Consider the following 27308-nt stretch of genomic DNA (forward strand, 5'->3'; position numbering starts at 1 on the left):
ACAGGTAATAAAGAATACAAGGAAACATTTATCAGACTGGAGTCTGACAAGACCCAGTATGGACGAGGACATAGAGTAACCTGAACACTCTTCCATGATTGTTAAAATGTTAACTTGAGAGAAATCCCTTCAGATAGTAGTTAATCTTTATTAAAGTGGAGGTTTGTGAACTCTTTACCTCTCAATTCTATTCCAAGGTATAAACCCCGAGAAACGCATGTCCATTCATCCCAGGATTCCTGTACAAGAAGCATCACATAGCAGGACTGATACTGATACTCCATCCAAATGAGAACCCAAATTTCCAGTTATAGTAGAACAGAAAAAAAATCAATGTCCATATAAAGGAATATTATACTTCAGTGAAAATGAATTTACTCTAGCTCCAAACTGTTACTGTGGATGAATTTCACAAATATAAAGTTAAAGAGATGGATAGGGTGTTTCAACACAGGAAAAGTATATACTGTCGAGTGATGGATAGATAGGTAGGTAGTAAAACAAATAACAAAAATTCTTATCATAAGTCAGTACAGTAGTTATACCTAAACAGAAGGGGACTGTGATTTGTGAAGGGCATACAGGGGCTTTTACAGTTTTTCCATTGCACTATTTATTGATCTCATTGACCATCAATGTTTAAAGTACTCTTCAGCATGATCAATCTTATTACTTAAAAATAGTTCATACAAATATGAATGAGAGATGAGGAAGAGGCACACTGGGTTTAAGAATATCCCAAAGCCTCAGAATTTAACTTCATTTGAGAATGAGGTCTTTGCAGATATAATTAAACAAAATTTGATTAATCAATTATATAAACTCAAAATAGATTAAGTCCAAATACTGGTGTTCTTTTTTTTATTTGTTTGTTTTTGTTTTTGGAGACAGGGTTTCTGTGTGTAGTTTTGGTGCCTGTCCTGGATCTCAATCTGTAGACCAGGTTGGCCTTGAACTCACAGAGCTCCGCCTGGCTCTGCCTCCCGAGTGCTGGGATTAAAGGCCACTGCCGCCCAGCTTCATTTGTCCTCTTAGTGGCACTGGAAGCAGAAGTGTGTCATGCAGTATAGTTGGCTAACCAGACCCCGGGTATCCCACAGAGCCTTACCAGGGAAGCAACCTAGCCAACACCTTCCTTTTGTACTTCCATAACTATTAGAAACTATATTCCTGTTGTTTTGTTATGGTAACCCTAGGAAGCTAATACATATTTTGGAGTGGGAAATGGAACGGTGCTTTAGCAAATACCAAAAAATGAGGAATTGGCTTGGAATTGAGTAATGAGTAAAGGCTGGAAGAATTTGACGTTTTTCATAATGTAAGCCTCAATTTCCTTCAGGAGTCCATTGGCAGAAACACAGATCTTAAAGGCAGTTTTGGTAAAGGCTTAGAAAACAGTGAACAGTAAAAAAAAACTAACGTGACCCTAGAGACTATGTACACACACAGACACACACACAGACACACACACACACACACACACACACACACACACACGTGTACATACTCATCACGAACACAGTATTTCTCTAGCTATGAATGGTAACAGAATGTTTAGAGAGGCCTTAGGAGGACACTGGAAGGAAAGTACTCTCAGTTATTCAGTGTCCGAAAGTTGCCTGAATTGGTTTCATGCTACTGGGAAAAAAATGTAGCTGAGGAGACTTCCACAGTAGGGAAGATAAGGGCCATTTCTTCTTGATGCTCATAAAAAAATATAACATTAAAGATGTAAATTGAAATGTTATTATTAAGGAGAAAGAAACATCCAGCATTTGATGATCTGGAAAATCCTGGCCTATCCAGACAGCATTCTCTGGAAAAGGAGCCAGGGCTGTGGCTAGATACAATTTTACTGAAGATATTAGGAGCATGACTCATAGATTCAATCAGCAGAAGCCAGGGACAGAGACAGGATTATCTAAGAAGGATCTGTAGAGAGCCTTGGGTCTAACAGCATGAATCTCTTGACTTCCTGAAGATTGACAAGGCTTCTGATAATTATATACCAGCAGAGCCAGTGGCAGACTGGTAGGAGACAGATGTGGGACAAAATGAAGAAAGGGTCATTCCAAGAGCAAAGTCCCAGCTGCAGAGGCCAGAGAAGGAGCTCAGAACATGACTAAGGAAGAAAACTTGCCTTGTTGGGTAATTAACTCGCTTTTATAATCCCTTTCTTCCTTCTTTCTTGCCTTTCCAGGATGTGGCTGTCTATCGTATGCCTGTCCTACCATTGCAATGTTTAAAATAGCATGACTTCTTTTTTTAATTACATTAATCTGTGGATAGGAAGAAAGAACCCTATTCGCATCTGATTTAGATGATTTAAATAATGAGATGTGGGACTTTCTGAGTTTATATGTAAATGCCATTTGGGATGGGTTATATGTATATTACATGTTCTGGGATGAATGTGGACTTTTAGAGGCCAGAGGACAGAATGTACTCTGTTGAACAGAACACCTCTAAAATTTATCTCTACTTGGAACCTCAAACTGGTATTATTTGATAATGTTTATACCAGTTGTTAAATTATTATAAGCCAATACTGGGTTAGGGTAGGTTCAAAATCTAATGACTACTATAACTCAAAAGGTAACATAAAGATATAGAGATAGTCAAGGAGAATGTCATTTTGACGACAGGTAAAGATTGGAATGATGTGTTTACACACATCACAGAACATCAAGGAGCATCAGCAAGCAGCAAAAACTAGAAAAGTTAAGGACAGATATGCTCTTAAAGCCTATAGAAAGACTGACCCATCAACACTTTGATTTGCTTCTAAAACTGTGAAGGAAATAAATTTGTTATATAAAACCAGATTTATGTGAGTTTATTAGCAACCTTAGAAATCTAATACGATTATAGAAAATTCTTGTACAAATTATGTTGGAGAAAGACAAACAGATTGGTATACACAACAATACGAATGCAACTCAAAAACTTTATGTTGAATTAAGTCTTATACGAAGAATAGTTATTATATTGCTTTAGTTATAAAAAGTTCTAGAATAGGCAAAACTAATCTATACTGAGAAAAAAATCAAAGTGTAATTTGCCTCTGGGAGAATAGGATGGAAGTTACTGGAAAGAAGTATGATGCGACATTCTGGAATGGTGATAATCTATAAAATTTGATAGGTTTTAGGTTATGCACATGTACTGATGTGCTAGAGATGCTCTAGTGAGATTGTGTGTACCCATTTTCAACTCAATGTTGAGTGATGACAGATTGGCAGCTTGCAACAGTCTACAGTGGGAATATGTAGATCATGAAAACTAGCAAATGATACAAACCATTGCCTAAAGAAATGATGCATGTTCTTACTAGTATATCATCATTCAGAAGCATACACTTTCTAGAAATGGGCAGATGAACACTTAAGGTTTGTATACTTAATAACATGCAAATTTTATGAAGGTAGAATCAAAATAAGTATTTAACTATAGCTAACAATATGCATGCTGATGTACTGGGGAGCATACATCTATATCAACAACTTTTTAAAAATACATTTATAAATAAAATGGATTGACATGTGTACAGAAGTACCCATTAGATATGTGATGAGAAGGTATATCAATGGTACTATATAGATTGTGAAATAATGGGTATTTGTGAGAAGTCTTTTTTTACTTCTGTGCATGTTTGAAATGGTTCATTGAAAACAAAGATCAGAAATCATTTCCTACTTAGATATCAAAAATATTAACAGATGCATATAATCCTGGCTCTCTTTGGACTTTGATTTTGATATTTCATCTTTTAACTGCTACTTATGGTATATAGTAAGAGAAAAAAATCTAAGTGTTTTGTTTGCTCAAGCACCTAAAATGCTTAAGGATATTTCCCTCATTTTTCATGTTCTTCAGATAGCAGGAGTATGTACTCAGGGGAAACCGGCAAATGACGCAATGATTACTATGTTAAATTCCTCAAAGGAAAGGAGGACTGACTGAAGTCCCTTGGGAGATAAGGATAGGCTCCAGCTCTGGAGTATAAAAATTAGCATTAAGCACTAAAGACTCCTCTATCTCTGAGTGAAGTAGGAAGAAAGGGAGAAAGCGAAAATTAGCAGAGTACAGGAGGAGGAACCAGATGAAAGTTCTTTCTTCTTTGAAGTTGGACCCAAAGGTATCTTTTCAAAACAATAAGAGAATAGAAAAAGGAATGAATATCTGCAATAGTCCTGACAAGGACTGAACTAGAGAACTGGCCAGGGGCTAGGAGATACACGGAGAGAGTGCTTAAGATGGTATCAGAGATGAGGGACTTATTGAAGTACTAATGAACAAAAAGTTACGTGAGTTTTCTCTAGTAGTGCTTGCAAGGCATGCTAAAGGAAGAGAATTAGTTGAGACTTTCTGAGGAGGCATGATACACAGACAAGAAAGCAAGGAGAGTGGTTCTCTGAGGTTGAATCTAAGAGACTAGGAAGGAAGAGGAAGCAGACAGGAGCTAAGAAATTACAAATAAAAAAGGGAAAAGAACTAGAGATATCAACATATTAAAGACATGGTATAACAGGTCTAAGAAAGTTCTGAGAGCTGGTAAGGTAAGAAAAAGATTGCAGCTGGGCATGATGGTGCAAGCTCATAATCTTAGCACTTGAGAGGCTGAGATCAGTTGATTGCCAAAAGTTCAAGGCCAGCCTGGGCTACACAGCAAGTACTAGGCCTGTCAGAATTACATGGCAAGACCGTCTCAAAAAAGAAAAAAAAATTAACGAAAGAGAGAAAATATCATGGTCAAAGAGTATATGATACAGTTAATTTCAGAAGTATATTTCTAGAAACAATGCATCTTGGTTTTCTATGAGTTTCATTTTAAAATGATACTGCATAACCCAAAAGGGAATTTTTCTCAAGAGTTGGAGACAAAGCTCAGTGGCAGAGCACTTGACTGGTATACAAGAAGAGGAAATTCAACCTCCCATACTGCAAAGGAAAAAAAGTTCCTTTCAAGATATGGTCTTTTGAAATATACACAAACGCCATGACCAAAGCAACATTGATTTTTCTGAAGATGGTATACTTAGGGGACAGCATGGTTAATTAATAACTAGGATTTAGGGTAATTCTCTTATTTTCTCTGGAAGCTCAATTTTGTTATCAGTATAATAGGTGTAACAGTATCACATCTTATAGGGCTGTCACCAGAACTAAATGCATCAGTTTGCAAAATGACTGGCCCAAAAAGCCTTCAAAAAGTATCAGCTATTAGGACTTTTGTTTCTAGGTAAGATGAAATACACATCCCTCACTCTGTCTATCCCATGAAGTACAGTTATAAAGCCTACCTGATCTAACCCACAAAGCAGAGTTACAAAACCTATTGAGAATGTATGGTCCATTTGAAGACTGTGAATAACAAACAATAACAGATAGTTAATTGGTTAAAGGCCCAGAATCTAAATAAAGAACTCATTAAAATGCTGAAAGTAGAAAGAAATCCAGACTTAGCAGCTTGTAATTATATACCTGGAAAGTGGAGACAAGAAGATCATAAGTTCAAGACCATCCTTGGCTACACAGTAAGTTCAGGGCCAGCCTGGACTGCATAAGACCCTTATCAAATACAACAAGAAGGAAATAACCAGAAAGAAAAAAGTTCTATTATTATATTTGTGATAAAGTGATTTTCTACAATGACGTCAAGACAATCTAATGTGCAATAGCAGTGTTTTCATATGTAATGCCAATTGTACATATAATCTATGTGTGCATATACATATATATATATATATATATATATATATATATATATATATATATACCAGATGAACATAAATCTTTATCATATGCCAAAAGTAATTCAAAATGGTTCACAGACTTAAATGTGAGCTGAAACTATAGTCTTTTAGAACACAGGAGAAAATTGATATGACCTTGAGTTAGAAAGAATTCTTCATCATAGGATCAAAACCAGAAGTCCTAAAAAGCAGTAGCTTACATGTCATCAAAATCACAAACATCAGAGCTTTGAACTACGCCATTAAGGCAATGTCAGGAAAAACAGCAGAGTAGGAACCTTTGAAACACCTCTTCCACAAAAGCATCAAGGAAATTGTCAGAATCAACTCTTACAATTGTAGAAAATAGTCAAAAGCTTGCAACAACCCGGGGAAGAGTTCTTAGGAAGAATAGCTGGATCTCTGCAAGAATAATGAGTCTGACAGTGCTTTAATCTGCCCTACTTCCATCCCAACTCCTATATTGGTGGTTAACCTTGAAAGCCTGTGATTTGAAATCAAAGGGAGGAAAAAAAAAAAAAACAACAACAGCAACAGGGCTACCAGTAGAGGGCAGAAAAAAAAGACAGCAGCCCCTTGGAAGTACTATTCCCAGAGAACTGTCATCACTTGACCCATCTGGTGGCCTTCAGGAAATTCAAGGGACACTCGTTATTTGAGCAAACTCAAAGCAAGTGGTAACAGACTCTTTTTCTAAGAACTTATGATGAAAATGTTCATAGGCAATTGTTGAATTTCACCGACACCTGAGGAGGCAGATAACAGTTGGAGAAAACACCAGTTAATAAAAAGCTTAAGAAGGCAAAACTAGGGAATGAGATGTCCATATAAGGCTCTAAAAAAAGTCTAACATATTTCCATAGACATGTATAGACTATCCGCAAACTTAGGTTTGTGCATGCTCAGGAAAAGATCTGAAAAAGCCATATGGTGTCACTTTTGATTAATCATGAGGCTTTGTGCAAGCAAGAAATGGAAGCATTTCCATTTGAGATTGCAAAGTACATGGCTAAGGGTTGAAGATGTTCTCAGCATGCACACACAATCCCTCAGGAAACACTGGAAAAGTACTAGTTCTAGACACAATGTTCTAGACACAATAAAAATATTATACTAAGGGATAGAGCACCGTATATTATATGAATCATTTATATAAAATGACCCAAATAGGTAAATCCATAGTGATGGCTATTTCCTTGGTGGCTGCCCAGGGCGGGAGTATAAACAAGGACTAATAGCAAGCACTCTTTGAGGTGATGGAAATGTCCTAAAACTAGATTGTTGTTATGGTTGATGAATTCTGTAAATTTACTACAAATCACTGAATTGTGCTCTTAAGGAATGAGTTTTATGGTATGCAGTAAATGCTAACTCAATAAAGTAGAAAAAAATGACCCAACTCTATGCTATAAAACCTTACTCTTTCCCAAATGTAATAATATAAATAGGATTGAGGTAAAACGATGGCAAGAAAGCAATTCTGGAATGCTAGAGTGAAAACCTCTAAAAATCTGTGTCCTAAAATCAAAAAGAACATTGGGGAAAAAAATGTCAAAATCAATTCTGGAAGTAAATTAAATGCTTGCAATAAAACATGCAGCAGTGTTTCAAGAAAAAGGTAAAATTAGTAAGGTTTGTAGCATTTCAAGTTTCCATAATCCCATTTCTTTCTCTCAAGCTTCACAGTCCTAAGGGGGAAAAAATCAACATTATAGAAGCTATAAACCAGCAGTGTAGCTGAACCCAGAGGGCAGACCAGTTCTAGAGCATTACAAACAACTCCATCTTCAGAGAATCTGTACTAGTTCATGTGCTTGGTACCTGGAGGGAAAGATACATTCTGAGGACTTGCCTGTCTTTGATAGGACTGACATTCTACACTGTAAGAATAGTCCATTCCTAGCCCTAGGAATTAATTTGTCAAAATTAATTGGAGGGGAATGTATAACAGTACTTCTCTCTGGGATGGAATTAACAGTTGAGACTAACAAGGAGCCAACAAAAAGATCCTGCAGAAGAACAAGATAGTGAACATTCCGGTATAGAGGGGACAGGGAACATGAGCCCCCACCCTTAGCTGAGGAGCTATTGGCAGTTAAGGGCTGTTAGGGAGGGAGAGTCACTTTTCTTAAAGGGTGTGGTCCCTGGTGGGTTACCTATGCTCCAGTGGACAGTTCTATACCCATGCTCATATGAGCAGCAGCAATCAGACTCAATGGGTTATTAAAAAAATAAGAGGGCACAGAGACAGGGAGAGTAAGATGTGGGGAAAGAGTACAGGAAGGACAGAGGGGAGGGAGTGAGGGGAAGGTATGATCAAAATATACTGCATACATGGATGAATTTCTCAAAGAATATGTAAGAATTCAGAAACTTAAAAGGAAAAACAGGCTTTGAAAAATTCAGGTATGTTCCCAAGAATCTGGAAGGCAATGAACATATACAAAGCTTTGTGTATGCACAGGACAGCTGGGATCTGAGCTGACCCTAATATCTCACTTTGGGCTGACAGGGAAGGCTTTGCGCAAGTAGAAGGTGAAGTCTAAGGAAGAGTTGTCAAGTGTCTGAGTACTGAAAGGGTGTTCCAAGCTACATACACATGGACCCTTAAGCAAAGGATGACAGACGTTCTGGTTCAAGACATTTAAGGAAACTCTCTTCAATCATAGAGAATGACTTTATTGTTAAGGAAGTAGAGAGATGATACAATTTTTAGAATTAAATACATAGGAAAATTACTAAACAGTGACATCAACAAATCCATGGAGTAGTGGTGATGGTGGATTGATTTTAAGAATGACCACATTATACTACTTAAAATCTCTAATTTTCAACAAAAATACAGCATATCATAAAGAAAGAGGAAAGCATGGCCTATACACAGGAATAGAAAAATAGAAGCATGTTTGCTAGGTTAACTAGACAAAATTGTAAAACAGTCATTCTAAGTTCCTTAAACAACTGAAGGTAAAATTCAGACCACCTGATGAAATAGAAATTAAAAGTAAGCAGAGGCAACGAAAATAAAGACCCTAGTGGGAATTCCGGAGTTGCACGTGAAGTAACCACAGGAACCCTTCACTAACAGAACTTAACAGATTTGAGCGGGCAGAAGAAAGACTCTACAAACTTGAAGATAACCCCACTATCTACTCAGAGGACAACAATCCAGTCTGGGAAGGAAAACCAAATAAGGAAAAATTAACAGCCTCAGAGGATGAAGCAGATGATTAACCCTCTCAGATAGCACATACTGATCACAGGAGTCTCAGAAGTTGAAAAGGCGGCAGAAAAAACATTTCAAGAAAGCAACAATGGTAACATCACCAAATTGATGAAAAACATTAATCTATACATCAAAGCAGCTCAACAGAATCAAAGTAGAATAAACTCAAAGAGATATACACCTAGATATACACATCCAAACTGCCAAAGGGGAATGTGAAAAGTATTTTTTGTATCTGTATATGTGCATATTTACATGTGTATGTTCGTAGGGCAGTACGCATGTGTTGGGGGTTGCACATACATGCAAGTGAGCATACATGTACAGGACACAGGACAACCTCATTGTTGTTCCTCAGGACCATCCACTTTGCCTTTTGAGACAGGATCTCTCACTGACCTCAAGCTTCTCTAGAAGGCTAGGCTAGCTAGGCAGTAAGGCTCAGAGATCCACCTACCTTTGCTTTTCCAGTCCTGGAACCGCAAACATGAGTCACTGTGCTCGGCTTTTTTCTGTGGGTTCTGGGGTTTGAACTCAAAACTTTCATGTTTACGTGGCAAGTATTTTATTGACTAAATTGCCCAAGAATGAATCTTTAAAACAGCAACTCAAGAGAAGAGACTCATCATGGAAAGGGATCCAAGTAAAATTAACAACTGACTTATCAGATACCACAGAAGCCAGAGGCAATAAGATAGCATATGCAATGTGCTGAAAGAAAAATGCTGTGAAGTAAAAGTTTTCATCCATCAGAACTGTTCTCCAGAGAGAGGGTAAGAAGAACTAGTAAGTAACTGGGAGATGACTATGATGAAAGAACGCTATATGCATATAAGAAAATGTCACAATGAAATTCAGTATTTTGTACAATTAATACATGCTAAAACAATGTTTTTATAAAAATTATTATTAACAATGGAAGAAGAAAGTCTCAGATACAGAATTCATTACCAGAAGACCTGCCCTACAAGAAAAAAAAATTTTAGGTCAAAATAAATAAATAGTGCATAGTAACTCAGATATACAGAGAAAAAGCACTCATAAATTGGACTATAGAGGTAAACATAAAACATGATATAAGTGTCATTTCCTTTGTAACTATTTTTCATCCTATCTGATAATAAAGCAGTAATTACAAAACTGCTAATGTACTTGAAAATCTATACAGATGTACTCTGTATAATAATAGTACAAGTAAAGAGAACAGAAACACAATGCATTTTAGATATGGTTAAAATTAAGTTGCCATTAAAGGAAGCAAAGTATCACTAATTGTAGACAATATGAGAGCATACATAAACAACTACAAAAATTCTACCAGGGATAAACACCTTCAGCAAAGTGGCTGGATACAAGATTAACTTGAAAGAAATCAGCATGCCTCACATATACAAACAATATACAGGTGGAGAGAGAAATCAGGGAAACAACACCCTTCACAATAGCTCTAAATAATATAAAATATCTTAGTGTAACTCGAACCAAGCAAGTGAAAGACCTGTATGACATGAACTTGAAGTTTTTGAAGAAAGAAATTGTAGAAGATTTCAGAAGATGGAAAGATCTCCCATGCCCATGGATAGGTAGGATTAACATAGTAAAAACGGTCATTTTGCCAAAAACAATCCACAGATTCAACACAATCCCCATTAAAATCCCAACACAATTCTTTACAGACCTTGAAAGAACAATATTCAACTTCATGTGGAAAAACAAAAAACCCCAGGATAGCTAAAACAACCCTGTATAATAAAGGAACTTCTGGAGGTATCACCATCCCTAATTTCAAGCTCAACTACAGAGCTGCAGTAATAAAAACCACATGGTCTTGGAATAAAAACAGACATGTGGATCAATGTAATCAAATCAAAGGCCTGGGCGTAAATTCACATACCTATGGACACCTCATTTTTGACAAAGAAGCCAAAACTATACAATGGAAAAAAGACAGCATCCTCAACAAATGGTGCTGGTCTTACTGGATGTTGGCATGTAGAAGAATGCAAATAGATCCATATCTATCACGCTGCACAAAACTCAAGCCCAAGTGGATCAAAGACCTCAACATAAAACCAGATACACTGAACATGATAGAAGAGAAATTGGGAAATAGCCTTAAACACTTGGGCACAGGAGACAACTTCCTGAACAGAACACCAATAGCACAGACATTAAGATCAACATTATAATTAATAAATGAGACCTCATGAAACTGAAAAGCTTCTGTAAGGCAAAAGATACCATCAATAGGACAAAATGGCCACCTACAGAATGGGAAAGATCTTCACCAAGCCCCACATCTGACAGAGGGCTAATTTCCAAAATATATAAAGAACTCAAGAAACTAGACAACAAAAACCCAAATAACTCAATTAATTAAAAATGGGGTACAGATCTAAACAGAGAACTCTCAACAGAGCAAACTCATATGGCTGAGAAACAAATAAATCTTCAACATCCTTAGCCATCAGGAAAATGCGAGTTAAAATGACTCTGAGATTCCATCTTACACCGGTCAGAATGCCTAAGATTAAAAACATAAGTGACAGCTCATGCTGGCGAGAATGTGGAACAAGGGGAACACTCGTCCACTGCTGGTGGGAGTGCAAACTTGTACAGCTGCTATGGAAATCAATATGGTGGTTCCATAGAAAGTTAGGAATCAATCTACCTTAAGACCCAGCTATACTACTCTTGGGCATAGACCCAGGGGACACTCCATCATACCACAAGGACACTTGCTCAACTATGTTCATAGCAGCTTTGTTTGTAATAGCCAGAAACTGGAAACAACCTAGATGTCCCTGAACTGAAGAATGGATAAAGAAAATGTGGTACATTTACACAATGGAGTATTACTAGGCTGTTAAAACAATGTTATCAGGAAATTTGCAGGCAAATGGATAGAACTAGAAAAAAATCATCTCGAGTGAGGTAACCCAGACCCAGAAAGACAAACATGGCATCTACTCACTCATAAGTGGATATTAGCCGTAAAGCAAAGGAGAACCATGCTACAATCCACAGACCCAGAGAAATTAAATAACAAGGAGGGAGGGCTCAAGGGGGGATACTTGGATCTCTCTGGGAAGGGGAAATGGATTTCCAGGGTGGACTTGGGGTGGGTGAGGATGGGAACAGGAGTGATTGGGTGGGGAGAATGTGGGAGAGTGTACTGGAAGAGATGACTGGAAAAGGGGGCATTTTGAGGTGAGGTAGAAATCTAGTGTAATGGAAACTCCTAGGAATCTACAAGGGTGACCCCAGCTAAGACTCCTAGCAATAGGGGATACATAGTCTGAACTGGCCATCTCCTATTACCAGGCAAGACTTTCAGTGAAGGGAATGGGATACTACCAACTCAGCCACATAACCTTCAATCTACAATTTGTTCTGCCCACAAGATATGCTGGGGTAAAGGTGGCACAGATATTGGGGGAGTGGCCAACCAATGACTGGTCTAGCCTGAGACCCATGCCACAAGAGTGAGCTCACACCTAACACTGCCTGGAGCACCAGGACCCAGAGGCTGGACAGCCCAGAGACCTAGGATAGAGCCAAACACAACTGGCAAAAAAAAAGAAAGAAAGAAAAGAAGGAAGGAAGGAAGAAAGGAAGGAAGGAAGGAAGAAAGAGAAAGAAAGAAAGAAAGAAAGAAAGAAAGAAAGAAAGAAAGAAAGAAAGAAAGAAAGAAAGAAAGAAAGAAAGAAAGGAAAGAAAGAAAGAAAGAAAGAAAGAAAGAAAGAAAGAAAGAAAGAAAGAAAGAAAGAAAGAAAAAGAAAGAAAAAGAAAGAAAGAAAGGTGTCAATGTAATGACATCTACCAATATTCTGCCATACTCATAGATTGGTGCCTGGCCCAATTGTCATCAGAGAGGAGTCACCCAGCAACTGATGGAAACAGATGCAGAGATCCATAGCCAAACATTAGGTGGAGCTCAGGGAATCCTGAAGAAGAGGAGAAGGAAGGATTTTAGGAGCCAGGGGGGTCATGGACATCACAAGAAACCCACAGAATCAACTAACCTGGGCTCCTAGGGGTTCACAGAGACTGAACAGACAACCAAGAGCCTGCACAGGACTGACCTAGGCCCTCTGCATATATGTTACAGTTGTGTAGCTTGGTCTACTTGTGGGACTCCTAACAGGGGGAGCAGGGGCTGTCTCTGACTCTTTTGCCAGCTTTTAGAACCCTATTCATCATACTGGGTTGCCTTGTACAGCCTTAATACATGAGGAGGTGCTTAGTCTTACTGAAACTTGATATGCCATGTTTGGTTGATATCCATGGGAAATCTGTCCTTTTGTGAACAGAAACAGAGGAGTGGATAGGGGGTGGCAGAGGGGAAGTGGGGGGGTAGGAGGAGAGAAAGGACAGGAAATTGAGGTAGGGATGTAAAAAAAATACAAATAAAAACCACTTAAAAAATTAAGTTGTCATTAGTGCAAACTAATTTGTTTAATCTAAGATGTTAGTTGCAATCCTTAATTCCTAATGATATTCTTCTATTGTCATCAGAGAAGCATTGTCCAACAACTGATGGGACAGACACAGAGACCCACAGCGAAACACTAGACAAAGCCAGGGGAACCCCATATAAGAAGGGGAGGAAGGACTATAGGAACCAGAGGGGTCAAGGAAACCACAAGAACACGACCCACAGAATCAATTAAGCAGGGCGCATAGGGGCTCACAAAGACTGAAATGACAAACACGGACCCTATATGGGTCTGAGCTAGGTCCACTGCATATATGTTACAGTTGTGTAGCTTTGTGTTCTTGTGGGACTCCTAATAGTGGGAGTGGGGGCTGTCCCTGACTCCTTTGCCTGCTCTTGGGACCCTTTTCCTCCTACTGGAAAGCCTCATCCAGCCTTGATATGAGAGTTTGTGCCTAGTCTTATTGTAGCTTATTACTATGTGTTCAACTGATATCCCTGGGAGGCCTGCTCTTTTTTTTTTTTTTGGAAGGGAAATGGGGGAGAGGGGAGGTACAGGTGGGAGGGGCTTGGAGGAGTGGAGGTAGGGGAAACTGCTTTCAGGATGTAAATTATAAGTACGTAAAGAATTAAAAAAAGATAATCAGGACTGGAATAAAACACACACACACACACACACACACACACTGATGAGGGTGGGAGGGGGAATCAAAAAGTTAATTAAAATGACATACTAGACAAAACTAATTCCATAAATGAACGAATAAAATAATAGATGTAAATCCTATCTTATCAAAATAACCCAATACATTAAAATAAGCAAGCTAAAAACCTCAATCAAAAAGGCATGAGAAGCTATACCCATAAAGTCTCAATAATATGGCTGCCTAAATAAGACCTGCATGATACAACCACTAGCTGACATGCCAACCAACATTTGCAACACTAAACAGACTGAGTAGGTTTTGTATATAAACACACACACACACACACACACACACACACACACACACACACACACACACAATCAATTAATGTATGTTTATATATAAATGTTGTACAAGACTATATGGACTGAGCAGGTTTTATATAAAAGCAAACATACAAACACACACACACACACACACACACACACACACACACACACACGTAGTCATCAATTTGAGAGGGAATGGGATTTAGTTTTGATCCACTCATCTGGTAGAATGATGTATTTTTTGTATATTTATAAATTCCCCGTGTCTTATTGATATTACTTTCCTACTTTTATTCCATTTAAAATAGAAGTATTGAGTGGATATCTTTACTTTTTCTTCTCTTGGTCACAAAATTTCTAGAACTACTATAATATTAAGTATTAACATATATATATATATATATATATATATATATATATAATTTTTGAAAAGAATGTGAAGGTAAGTAAGTGGGAAAAAGGATGCTCCTTTGAGCAACTGGTGCTCAAGCATTCATAGAAAGAAAAGTCAATCTCATTCTAGATCTCATGTTATAAAAATACCAAGTCAAAATGGATTAGCAGTAAATATAAATGTGTAATTATAAAACCACAAGAAGAAAATACCAGAAGTCTTTTACATCAACGGGTATTAGGCAGAGTTCTTAATTCTTACACAGATATATGTCTGCACATACAACTAATAAACTCAAGAGTTCAAAGCATTTTCTCTGAGGAGCAAGATCTATATAATGAAAGCTAGAAGATGCAGTTGAAAAAAACTAAAGAAATCAAAAAACGCAAATAGCAGGTAAGCACTCATGCTCATTTAGAAGACTTAATATGGCTAAGAAATCCTCACTAGCCTAAGCTCTTTCTCTACACATTCAATTCACTCCCTACCAAACTATCAATGATTTGATTCTGTAGAAATAAAAACATTCTACTCTAAAATACACATGGAATCTCAAGGGACCACCAAAATAGTCAAGACAATGTGAAAAAATACCATAAGTATTACAGGTTATTACTTCCTGATTTTAAAATTTACTACAAAAATTGAAAGAGCATGCTACATTCCAGGCACAGTGGTATACACCTTTAATCCCAGCACTCTGGAGGGACAGGCAGGCGAATCTCTGTGAGTTTGAGGCCAACCTGGTCTCAAAGTGAGTTCCAGGACAGCCAAGGCTACACAGAGAAACCCTGCCTCGAAAGCAAAACAAAACAACAGCATGCTACTGGCATAAAGCCAGACGCATATACCACTAATGAGCCCAGAAATCAACTCTCATCCATAGGGTAAATGATCTTTGAACAGAGCAGTAATATCATTCAGTGCAAAAAGACACATATACCATTAAAGAGCCCAGAAATCAACTCTCATCCATAGGGTAAATGATCTTTGAATAGAGCAGTAATATCATTCAGTGCAGAAAGAATAGTCTTCAAAAAGTGGTCCTGGGAAAATTGAATAGCAACAAGTGACAGGATCCTTATCTTAAGCCATATGCAAAAATTAACTCAAAATGGATCAAAGACCTAAACAGCGCAAAAACCATAATAGCTCAGAAGATAACATAGAGGAAATGCTTTTTTATATTGAATTTGGTAATGACTTCTTAGATGTGCTAACAGAAGCACATGATAAAGGAAGAAAAATGAGAAAACACCATGCATTAAAGGATACTATGAAGAGTAAAAAAGCAGAAACAGAACAAGAGAAAATATTTACAAATCATGTATCTGAGAAGTGACTGATATCTAGATACTTGAATGGATATTTATTCATAGAAGTTACATGGCCAAATAGTATATGAAAAAATACATAGTAGCACTTATTTGGGAAATGCAAATCAAAACCATAATGAGATACATCATGCTGTTTAAACTAGTGATTATCCAAAAAGAGAAAACCCAAAAAATAACATGTGTTCCTGAGAATTTAAAGAAATTGAAACTTTTGTACATTGCTGGTAGGAATACAAAATGACAGTCTGTATAGAGAACAGTAGGGAGTGTCATCCAAAAATTAAACATAGAATTATTACAAGATTCAGCAATTCCACTTCTGTGTATGTACACCAAGAACTAAAAACAGATATCAAACATTTGCACACCAATGTTCACACCAGGATTATCACAACAACTACAACATGGAAGTAATTGAAGTGTCCACTGATGAATGAATTGATTAAACAAAACAGTATATATATACAATGGAATATTATGCAGCCTTAAAAAGGAATGGAATTCTGATACATGCTACAATATGAATCAGCAATGAAAACATTTATGCTAAGTAAAATAACCCAATCATAAAAGATAAATATTGCACAATTTTATTTACACGAGGTACATAGAACAGTCAAATTCACAAAAAGTAGAATGAAAGTTGCTAGAAGGCAGAGGGTATAAGCTAAGTTAAAGTAGCTTTTAATGTGTATAACTTAAAAAGCTCTAGAGATGGGGGTGGTTATAGTTAGAGAATATGTTAACACCACAGAAGCAAATACTCAAAAATGGTTAAAATAGTAAATTTGATGTTATGTAAATTTTAGCACAATTAAAAACATACTACTAAAAGAATGAAATGACAAGCTCCAGACTGTGAAAAAATATTTGTAAAGCACATATCCAATGAAGGACTGTGTTCAGCATATATAAAGAAATCTCAAAAGTCATTAGGAAGGAAAAGAAATCCAATGGTAAAATGGCAAAGATGTGAACAGAAACTTTAGCAAACAGGATATAATGATGGCAAAAAAGCACACGGAGAGATGCTCAGCATCATTAGCCATTAAGAAAAGGCACATTGAAACAACAGGGAGGCAACACTTCACACCTATCAGAACAATCACAATAAATACTGACAATACCAAATGCTGACAAAGATGTAGAGCAAGTCAACTCTCATACACCATTGGTGGGAATGCAAAATGGTACAGCCACTCTGGAAAATGGTTTGGCAGTTTCATATAAAGTTAAATGTGCACTTACCATATGACCCAGTAATCCCACTTCTAGATATTTACCTTAGAGAAATAAAAACTTATGTTCACACAAAAACCTGCACAAGAATGTTAATATCAATATCATTCATAAAGACCATAACCTGGAAAACCCAAATCCACTTCAATACATGAATGGATATGGAATATCCATACAATGAAATGGGACTCCACAAAAATGAATGAGTTATTGATAAAAACAACAACTTGGATGAGTCTCAAAAGCATTATGTTGAGTGAAAGAAGCCAGCCTCACAAGGTTACACACTGCATGATTCCATTTATATGACAGTCTCTAAAAGATAAAGCAGAAGTAATGGCGATAAGTGATTGCCAGGAACTTGTGGGGAGCAATGGGAGTGACTCTAAAGGGGATTGATAGTATGAGGAGAGTTTGCCTGAGTGATGGAGCTGCTCCCTCTCTTGATTGTGGTGGTGGATACATGAAATCTACATGATTTTCAATTCACAGAATTGTACACCAAAAAAAGGCCCCATGCAATTTTACTGTAGGTTCAGTTAAAAATAAAATGCTAGTTATAATTATTATCATCATCATCATCAATAGTTATACTGACTAATGATATTCAGAATTATTTGTGCAATGGGATCTATAATTCAGCACGAACAATGTATGTCTGGTACAATAAAGCTATAGAAGTAAAAACAAACTAAATGTAAAATCTTGACAACTACTAACTCCTCTCTTTAATATTTCATATCAGGACAATATGTTCTCTCTAGATAATTTCCTATAAACATTGTCATATAGTGAATATGGAATTAAATAAGTGCTCAACTTAGAAGTCTGGGACCCTAGTTTACATTCCTAAATCTAACACTGTAAGAAAACTCTCGACTTGCCTTTTGTGCCTAATTTTATCTTCCTCTTCATTGAGGTCATGTACTTGTCTGCACTTGTCTTTTTGTGGTATGCTGTGAAGGTTTAAAGTAAGGAGTTTCAAAGATAGGAAACAGAACAGAGACACCCCCCCACCCCCCACCCCAATAGCAGGTACTACTCTGATTTCCATGTATTACCTCACTTAATTGTCCTAACAACTCCACATCACAGCTATTATTGATATTCTCATTTCACAGAGAAAGAACTGAAGTATAGAGAGGTAGCCTTATCAGCATTTCACAACTAGTAAGTGGGGGAGCCAGGTTTTTCCCAGGCAGTCTGCTTCCAGAGCCTATGTCCACATTCAGTACGCCATGATGTCCCAGCACAGAAAGCTGTTCATTTGTTCCTTCCTCCCTTACCACTGCCCTGGCACCTGTATAGCCTAGCTTTAACACACCATTCAATCACTCGCATGACTTTAACATATAGACCCAGTTCTGACTTCTCTCCTCAGCTTTACTGCTTCATTCCTGCATCAATATCTACATATGCTAATCCCGCCACCTTCACAAATTCAATCTGTTTAAATGAAATATACCATTTTTCTTCCAAATGGCCCCTAAAGACTGAATTTTACCCACTGTTAAGTTAGCCAGCTTTGAAATATCTGAGTTATCTCACCATATTCCTCTCCACTTCGTTCTCAGTCAATGACCCTCCTCCTTCATTCGCAGTCCATGGCTTTATCAATTCTTCTTGTCACATCACGTACAACTAATTCCACCTTTCCAGTTCACTGTCGTCACTCTAGTCTAGATGTTGATAACTCAATGACTTGAATGCCATTCTTTCTCTCCCCTCTCTAATTCTTTGTTGGCCAGCACATTAATCATTTTCAAATACAGCTTTTATCATCCTACTATATTCAAACACATGAACCAAACAAACTAACTCCATATACCTCTGTCTTATCAAACGAATAAGAGCCAAGAATTCTGAGCTACCCTTTCAAGCTGATCTCTTAAAATGCCCCCAATTAACACTGCTCACACCAATCACTGCAACTGAAATGCTATTCTCTCTCCTGTCTAACAGATAGGGTTAAAAGAGTATTTAAATCTTACCTCTTCTGAGGCCTTCTTCACTCACACCAATACAACTCTGAACTTCTGTGGCACTGAGCCAGTATATCTGGCATTACTGCTAAAGGGTACATGTATGCATCTCCAAGCCGACTAGTACAAGACTAGGAACCATTTCTTAAACCTTTTCTGTGTACCTTCCACCATGCCGAGTAAAATTAGCTGCTAAAAGAATTCTTTCTGGCTAAGACACATACCGTTTATGTATGCATTTTGCATTACTTTACAGTTCAGTCTAAAGACCCATCACAATCTCACTTTACTTCCCTTTCATGTGTCAGACGTCATTCTCCGCCATACTCTGTTTCACTGCCACACTGAACTTCTCACTTTTCCCTACTTATACCAGGTCCTTTCATAGTATGGCTCCTATCCATTCACTAGCTGTAATGTCCTTTTCCTTTTACATAAAAAAATAATGCCTGTTGCTTTGTTAAGATAGTACAAATGTCAACCTCTGACTCCCCCAACTAGATTCGGATGCTCTGTGTTCTATGCCACCTTGACATTTGATTAAACTCTTTATAACACTTCCAATGGTGTCATGCAAGTAACTCTACACACATTTGTGGCACTCATGGGACTATATATTTCTCACGAGTAGTAACATCTTGTCTTTCACTAATTCCCCCTATCTAATGCCCTGATGTTAAATCTTTCTTTCAGTTAAAGAACATTTCAGAGTCAGTGAGGATCCCATACCTTGGTAATAAAGAGCCTTAAGGAAGGAGTGACGATCAGTTCCCTGAAATAAAGACTTTTCAATTTCCATTTCTCGCCGGGTCAGCTGTTTGCTCTTTGAAAACCTCTGTGGCAGGCAAAGGATGCGCTGGCGCTCTGAGATCCTTTCTTCAATATCCTGAAGCCGTTTCTGTATTGCTTCAGGAGTTGCCCTCAGCTTTGTCCTCTGAAACCAGGGTAATTAGATGCTTTGTATCAAAAAACACAAAAGTAAATCTGAGACCTCATGTAAGAAAGAAGATGGGAAAGGCCCAGAAATTGGAAGTGTTTTTGTAAGTTTTAGTTAAGGGCTAGCCAACAACTTCTCTTTCGTCAATGTTTCTATCTTAAAAACAAAAGTTTTAGACTCAACACTCAGTTTCATGAAAACTAAAAACAACAAAGTTCTCAATGACAAAATAAAGCAACCACCATGTTGGGGAGTTCAGCTGTTCCTGCTTGCCGAAGATCATTCCAGCAGGACTGCTTGATGGTTTACACACCCCGGCAGAGAGGCATGGGGCTGGGCATGAGCTTCTTCTCTAGGAAGGGACTTGTGGCTATGGGAAAGCCCTCACTGGTGTTGAGTAAGGCTTTCCAGGCACAGCTCACTGCAGGAGGAGTGCCCACACTCCTGTAAGGAGCCCTTTACCAAGGCTCTCAAAGGGAAGCTCAACAGACTCACTGGTTCTCTAGAGTGAACTTTGGCAGAACTGTGCCTTAGTTTATCCGTTTGTTGTTGGGATCTTGGGAAGATGGGCAGATGATGCTTTAAGTCTCCCTTACGGAAGGAATTTTATCAACACAGGCACACACACATGCATAAATGAAAATAAAGAGATCTTTTTAAGAAAACAGCTTTACCTTTTCACCTGAAACATGGCTTTTCCAGATCAATATTTCTGTTTCGTTGAGCCCTAGTTCCCTGAGAGAAGCAGTTTCCTGGTCTTTTTCATGTAGTGTCTGGAACTGGGACAAAGTCATTGTCCCAGCTGCTTCCTTCCCAAAGGGCTTGTACATAGTACCTGGGGCAAAGCTCTCTTTCTTAGAGACACATCTGCAAAACACAAAAGAGAGTAAGAACATCTGGTGGCAACAATTCACAGTAACCACATTACAATTGTGATGGGGCCTATTATAATGGGTCCACTGAAGCGCATAGTCTGTCTCTCTTACATTCTTTTGCCAGGGTGAAGCACCATGGCAACAAAACGGAATTCCATGAACAGTCCCCAAATATCCAGGACTAATAAATGACTAAATTAACAAAGTTTACTGAGTACCTGATATGCATTAGATGCTATGTTCTGTACTGAGAGATAACAGTAAAAAAAAAAAATCAAGGGGCTAGAGATATGGTAAAACAATTAAGAGCTCTATTGCTCTTGCAGAGGACCTGGGCCAGTTCCCAGCACCCACCTGGCAGCTCACAACCACCTCTAACTCCAGTTCCAGACGATTGAAAACACTCTGGCCTCTGCAGGCAGTCGCACACATATGGTTTACATAAATTCCCCCCACTCTACCCATACACACAAAATAAATCTTCTATAAAAATATCAAAAGAACTGGCACCTATATAAAGAATAGCAGAAGGGAGGCAACTAAATAGGAAATGACCATATAGAATTATAAATGCCATGTTAGGGGAAATACAGGGTGCTTTACTAGAACAAAGTACTTGGTCCAGGCTTAATAAGATATAGGAAGCTTCCTACAAAAACACACAAAAGCAAAATCTGACCCATATAAAGAGGTCTTCCAAAGAAAGTGGTCGTGTGAGAGTGGAGTGCTACCATCAGGCTTTAAGAGAGATGTATAACCTGCAGGTGAGGGTCTATTATAATCTCCCTGTTTACAAATCGATACTCACTCTTCAATGGAAACAGAGGTATCAAGTTGATGTTGAAGGAGGCTCTTCAGCTGCCTCTCACCTTCTGTTTCCAGCTCTTCCAGGACATGCTCTTCATTCTTCACACAGCTATTTACCCTGGAGCAGATGTAAAACACACACCACACACTCATAAACAAAAACAAAGGGAAAGTAGAAGAGACGTGTAATCTGAATATATTCTCCTCATCTATATTACCTATCAGTGATTCATTTGATCAAAGGCATTTCTTCAACATTCCACTGCCCTGGGTATTCATTACACAAACATTTACTGAATGCCTATGTACACAACAGGCATTACGCTAGCTACTTGTCCTGGCTGGTTTCATGTCAAATAACACAAGCCAGAGTCATTTTGGAAGAGGGAACCTCAATTAAGAGAATGCTCCCATCAAACCGGCCTGTGGGCAAGCCTATGGTATACTTTCTCGATTAATAATTGATATGTGAGGGCCACACTAACTCTGTGTGGTGCTACCCCTAGGCTGATGGTCCTAAGTGCTATTTAAAAAAAAGCAGGCTGTAAGTAGCACTCCTCCATGGCCTCTTCATCAGCTCCTGCTTCCAGGTTCCTGCCCAGTTTGAGCTCCTGCTCTGACTTCCCTCAGTGATGGACCATGACCTGAGAGCTGTAAGCCAGAATGAACCCTTTCCTCCCCAAGTTGCTTTTGGTCATGGCATTCTGTCACAGCAACAGAAAACTTCACTAAGACGCTACTTGTGGAAGCTAAAGATATTCCGAGCGTAGTTTTGATCAAGGTATTTCTAATACATTTAGGAGAAGATGTATATACTCCTGTGCTGTGTACATGTGCCTACAAAGAGAAGGAATCTGAATAAATAATGATAGAGAAACATGCCCAAATTAGTAAACGCTTGCAGAAGAAAGGGGCAGACGGGAGCTAAAATAGTAAAGAAGATTTCAGAAAGAGATTCTTAAATTGGTGTTTAAAAGACTGGGTGTGACAAAGAAAAGAAGTGGGAAGCCAAAATATGAAAAGACAGAAACACATAATATGGTATAATTGAAACCTCCATTTATATTCAGGCTTTGAATAGCCTTAAATACATCAACTAAGGGATTCTGGACCAGACCTGAGCATATTAGGTATTAGAAAACAATTTATCATGCCATTAGGTGTCAAAGAGTAAGCAGTGTTTTAGGCCATATGGATTGAAAGGTAACTAGAATAACTAGTTAAGAAACCACTGAGGTAAAAGGCAAGGAAGTTCCAGACCAGGGCAGTAATAGCAGAAATACAAAGGAGGGATTAAATGAGAGAAGTCTTTTGGAGGAGGATGTTAAGAAAGTAAAATACGTAAGTAAGTAAATAAATAAATAAAAACACTCAAATTTCAAACTGTTGGTACAGTTTGATAGAATGTTGGTGCCAATGAAGGAAAACAACTCCAGATGGAATAAATCCCTAGGAAAGGGAAAGGCAGTGTCATTAATACCCACACTGCCTCGACCAACTCTTACAACCTGAAACGTTGGCATCAAGTATACTTCCAAGACACTGAGTCTGAGGTACCAACAAAAATGGCTCGCTAAAAGGAAAGTGAATGATGACACATTCTTACAGGGGGGACAGTCTGAGGGTGACCAAGAGAAATCTGAAGCCACCTGTGTACACAAGATCTGAAGACATTAGGAAGTCTGAAGGAAGAGCAGGGAATCTAAAGGGTGTCTTAACAACTCTTTAGCCCAGACACTACTGTGTAGAAAAGCGGATCATGGCTGTGAGGCAATCACAAGTCACTGAAAACTCTTACTAAGTACCAAGAAATAACACAACCATTTAATCATGTAATAATAGAGTAGGAAAGAAACAAACACAAAAAGTGAGCTAAATCCATGAGAAAAATAAATATTACGTTTCTTACAAAACAGATAAATATTACATTTCTTACAAAATAATAGCAAAATACATTATAGAAAAATTACTATTTCTTACAAAACAGACCTGGGGTTTATAATAAAGTATAGGAAAATCCCTGTAATTATAAGATTCCTATAAAGACCTGGATCTATATTTTAAAAATTCTGAAATAACTTACTTTGGAACTAAGGCTTAAAAAAAAACTCTTTAAGCCTTTCTATCTTTATGATTTAGAATCCCAAACAGTTATTGCTAAATTTAATTTCTAAAAATGAATACGCATATCAACACACATGAATCTATAGAAAAATAATGTGTTAAAAAAAAAGCTTGCTCCAGAAAAAGAAAGACAGTATGCTCCCATTTATATAAGGCTAAAAACCAGATGAAACTAGGAATATTTTGTTCAGGGCTTAAACTCATATGTGGAAAATAGATTAAGAAACAAAACAAAGCCGGGCGGCGGCGGCGGCGGTGGTGGCGCACGCCTTTAATCCCAGCACTGGGAGGCAGAGCCAGGCGGATCTCTGTGAGTTCGAGGCCAGCCTGGGCTACAGAGTGAGTTCCAGGAAAGGCGCAAAGCTACACAGAGAAACCCTGTCTCGAAAAACCAAAAAAAAAAAAAAAAAAAAAAAAGAAAAGAAAAAAAAAACAAAACAAAAAAGGCAAGGGAGTAATTGGTGCAAAATCCTAGATAAAAGAGGGAGAAGCAATTAGGGAAGAGCCTGGGGGGCTTTTTTAAGGTATGTATGTGAATGATGTCCTACCACTTACACCTGTACAGAATTTTATTTTTGATTATTCTTTAAGCTATACATTAGATCCATCATTTTCACGTATGAGGTATGTCATCACAGAATAATTAAAATGTGATTTTAATTAAGGCAGGGGAAATCAATAACTCAAAAAAACTCAGGAAACTAAGAAAGCAGAAAGCATTCCTAAACATGTCAGTTGTGCCTCACTGTTCCAGAGTGAAGATTCTCCTGCAGAGTGAATCTAAACTAAAGTGGATCCTTTCTGAAGGATTCCCGTCCTGTCGGTAACTGTGAAACTCTGGGTCTCAAGGAGGACCGTCTCGGGTGCAAAGGGCCATTTACTACAGAACCGGTAGGGGAAACTGCCCAGAAGCAATACCTTTCTTCTTCCCAAACACATGGAGCCGGTTTTGGAGAAACAAACTATCACTCTCTAACTTTAAGATCTGAAAACACGACCCTGTGTGGCGGGCCCACTAAGTCTTTAAAATGCAGACAATGTAAGCGCCCACCCTGAGACCCTCCGGACGGACGGTGAGAGCCTGGGGGGCGGGCCAGGGAGGAGCTGGCTTGTTAGTCTCCAGAGCTAGGAATGTGATAGCCAAGGCAGCTCCGGGGGCCTCTGCCCAGAGGGAGGCACTCCTATGGAAACCGGCCTGGCCGCGGCCCTTCCAGAGCTTCACCCAACAGACTGGTCCGGCCGGCCTTCCCTCCTCCCTTCTCCTTTGTCTTCTCGCTAGAGAGAACCCGCCCCTCGAGAACGTGACACATCCCAAACAAAAGGAAAAGGCCATTTTCAAAAAGTAAAAGATAAAAGTTGCCGCCTGCATCTCAGACATGCCCTTACCTCTTCATGTTTCCGCAGGCCCCTAACTTGGGCAAATAGGCCCCAGACCTCAACTCCCAGAAATCTATGCGGCAGACTCAAAAGATGATGGAGGTGGAGCAAGGGACTCTGGGAATTGTAGTAACACAGAGAAAGCCAGTATTGGGTGCCGAGTATAGTGTAAATTAAGAATTTCTAGTACAGGTTAAAGAGAACACCCAAAATATAAACCTCATGAACCTAGGATTCACCTTTGGCTTCTTGACTCTTCCTCCGAGTATCAATAAATCCTAGATCTTCTCTAATCACCTTCGAATTTGTTCCTGTCAGCAAGGCTTCTCTTTCAAGGATTTATCTGACCTACCTGCTGTTTCCAGTCAAGCCTACAGTCTGACCACATCACTTACACTAATGTTTTTCTCTTATCTGTAACAGATCATTCTGAGTTCCCTGAGTTCAAAGTCAGAATCAGTATGTACCCAGGTGTGGGGATATTTTGTTTGTCCTCTAACAAATATCAGAGGACCGAGCCACCCACTAGATTAAACATAGAGGCCAGGCAGTGGTGGCACACACCTTTAATCCTAGCACTCAGGAGGGCAGACTGCAAGTTCAAAACCACCCTGGACTACACAAGATTAATCCAGTCTAAAAGAGAAACAGTCAGGCGGTGGTGGCACACACCTTTAATCCCAGTACTTGGGAGTCACAAGCCTTTAATCCCAGCACTAGGAAGATTGAGACAGGAAGTGATATGACTGGGCAGAGAAAGGAACATAAGGCAGGAGGAAACAGGAATTAGAGCCCTTTCGACGGAGGATTCAGAGGCATTCAGTCGGAGGATTTGTGGAGACAGGATCTCCCCTTTCGGCTGAGGAGCTGGCGAGGTGAGAAGTGGCTGTGGCTTGTTTCCTCTGATCTTTCAGTATTTACCCCAATATCTGGCTCCAGGTTTTTATTATAAGACCATTTAGGATTCATGCAACACCCAAGCTTTTGAGTATCTTATTCATAAACACATTGAATCAAGAGTTAGATATAGTAGGGGCTGGAGAGAGATGGCACTTGTTTCTCTTTCAGAGAACCCGAGTTTAGTTCCCACACAGTGGCTCACAGCTGTCTGTAACCCCAGTTCCAAGGATCTGATGCTTGTTTATGGGACACCAGGTACACATATGGTGCACATACATACATGCGGGCAAAACATGCATAAACAGAACATATTTTTTTTTTAAAGCTCCATATAAAAAAGTGTTTAAAAGCATTGGTGTTAGTTTCTCGGCTGCGTTGTGTTCTTACCCTGCAAGGAAATGCCACGAAACACGACAGAATCCGCTAACAAGAGTTTTATTAAAGGTAAAGGGACAGAGAGTGAACAGGCCTGCAGGAAACACGTGTGTGGAGAAGAAGGAGGAAGAAGAAGAAGAAGGAACTGGGAACATGGCGCCGGATTTTAAAGGCTGGGCGTGGAGAGATCAGCGTCACTACTACACGCAAGCGCGTAGATCACATGGCCACGTTGCGCGCCTACGTAGCCAATGGAACGTCACGGATCTTGGTCACGCGAGATGCCCTGACCCAGAAATGGCTATCCTGACCTGGAACTGGCTAGGTGGAAGTGTCTGTTGGGCATATGCGAACACGCCCGACCGTGGGGGGCGTGTTGTAAACCTTTCAATTGGTTCTTGGGTTTAGGGATGTAGCTCAATCTGTAAAGTGCTGGCTTGGTATGCACAAAGCTCCCAGTGTGTGGAATACTTGTTTGGCTAGACACCAAGTTCAAGACAAGTCTGGACTACATAAGACCCAATTTCAAAAATAACAACATCAATAACAAAAACAATCAAAGCAT

General features: G+C 38.7%; 1 protein-coding gene across 4 annotated transcripts in view; it reads right to left on the reverse strand.

Annotated features, from left to right (window-relative positions):
• The window catches only part of Rbm41 (RNA binding motif protein 41), a 52856-nt gene extending 27325 nt beyond the window's left edge, over window positions 1–25531 (reverse strand). For 2 of the 4 annotated variants that reach the window (XR_008217825.1, XM_052736663.1), the window contains exons 1-5: window positions 25478–25531; window positions 21969–22085; window positions 20960–21152; window positions 20078–20282; window positions 18251–18322 (exon numbers count right to left, since the gene is read on the reverse strand). Coding sequence is in view for 3 of the 4 variants with exons in the window: in XM_052736663.1 (XP_052592623.1) it covers window positions 18251–18322; window positions 20078–20282; window positions 20960–21152; window positions 21969–22085; window positions 25478–25485 (595 nt within the window). In the remaining variant the exon portion in view is untranslated. Of the gene's footprint in view, window positions 1–17375; window positions 17411–18250; window positions 18323–20077; window positions 20283–20959; window positions 21153–21968; window positions 22086–25477 lie in introns of all 4 variants that reach the window. The other 2 variants (XM_052736677.1, XM_052736673.1) reach the window with 2 other exon arrangements.
• Window positions 25532–27308: the final 1777 nt, after the last annotated feature.

This window comes from Peromyscus californicus, unplaced genomic scaffold, assembly GCF_007827085.1.
Source record: "Peromyscus californicus insignis strain IS unplaced genomic scaffold, ASM782708v3 Scaffold_10__1_contigs__length_136768540, whole genome shotgun sequence".
Lineage (NCBI taxonomy): Eukaryota > Metazoa > Chordata > Mammalia > Rodentia > Cricetidae > Peromyscus > Peromyscus californicus.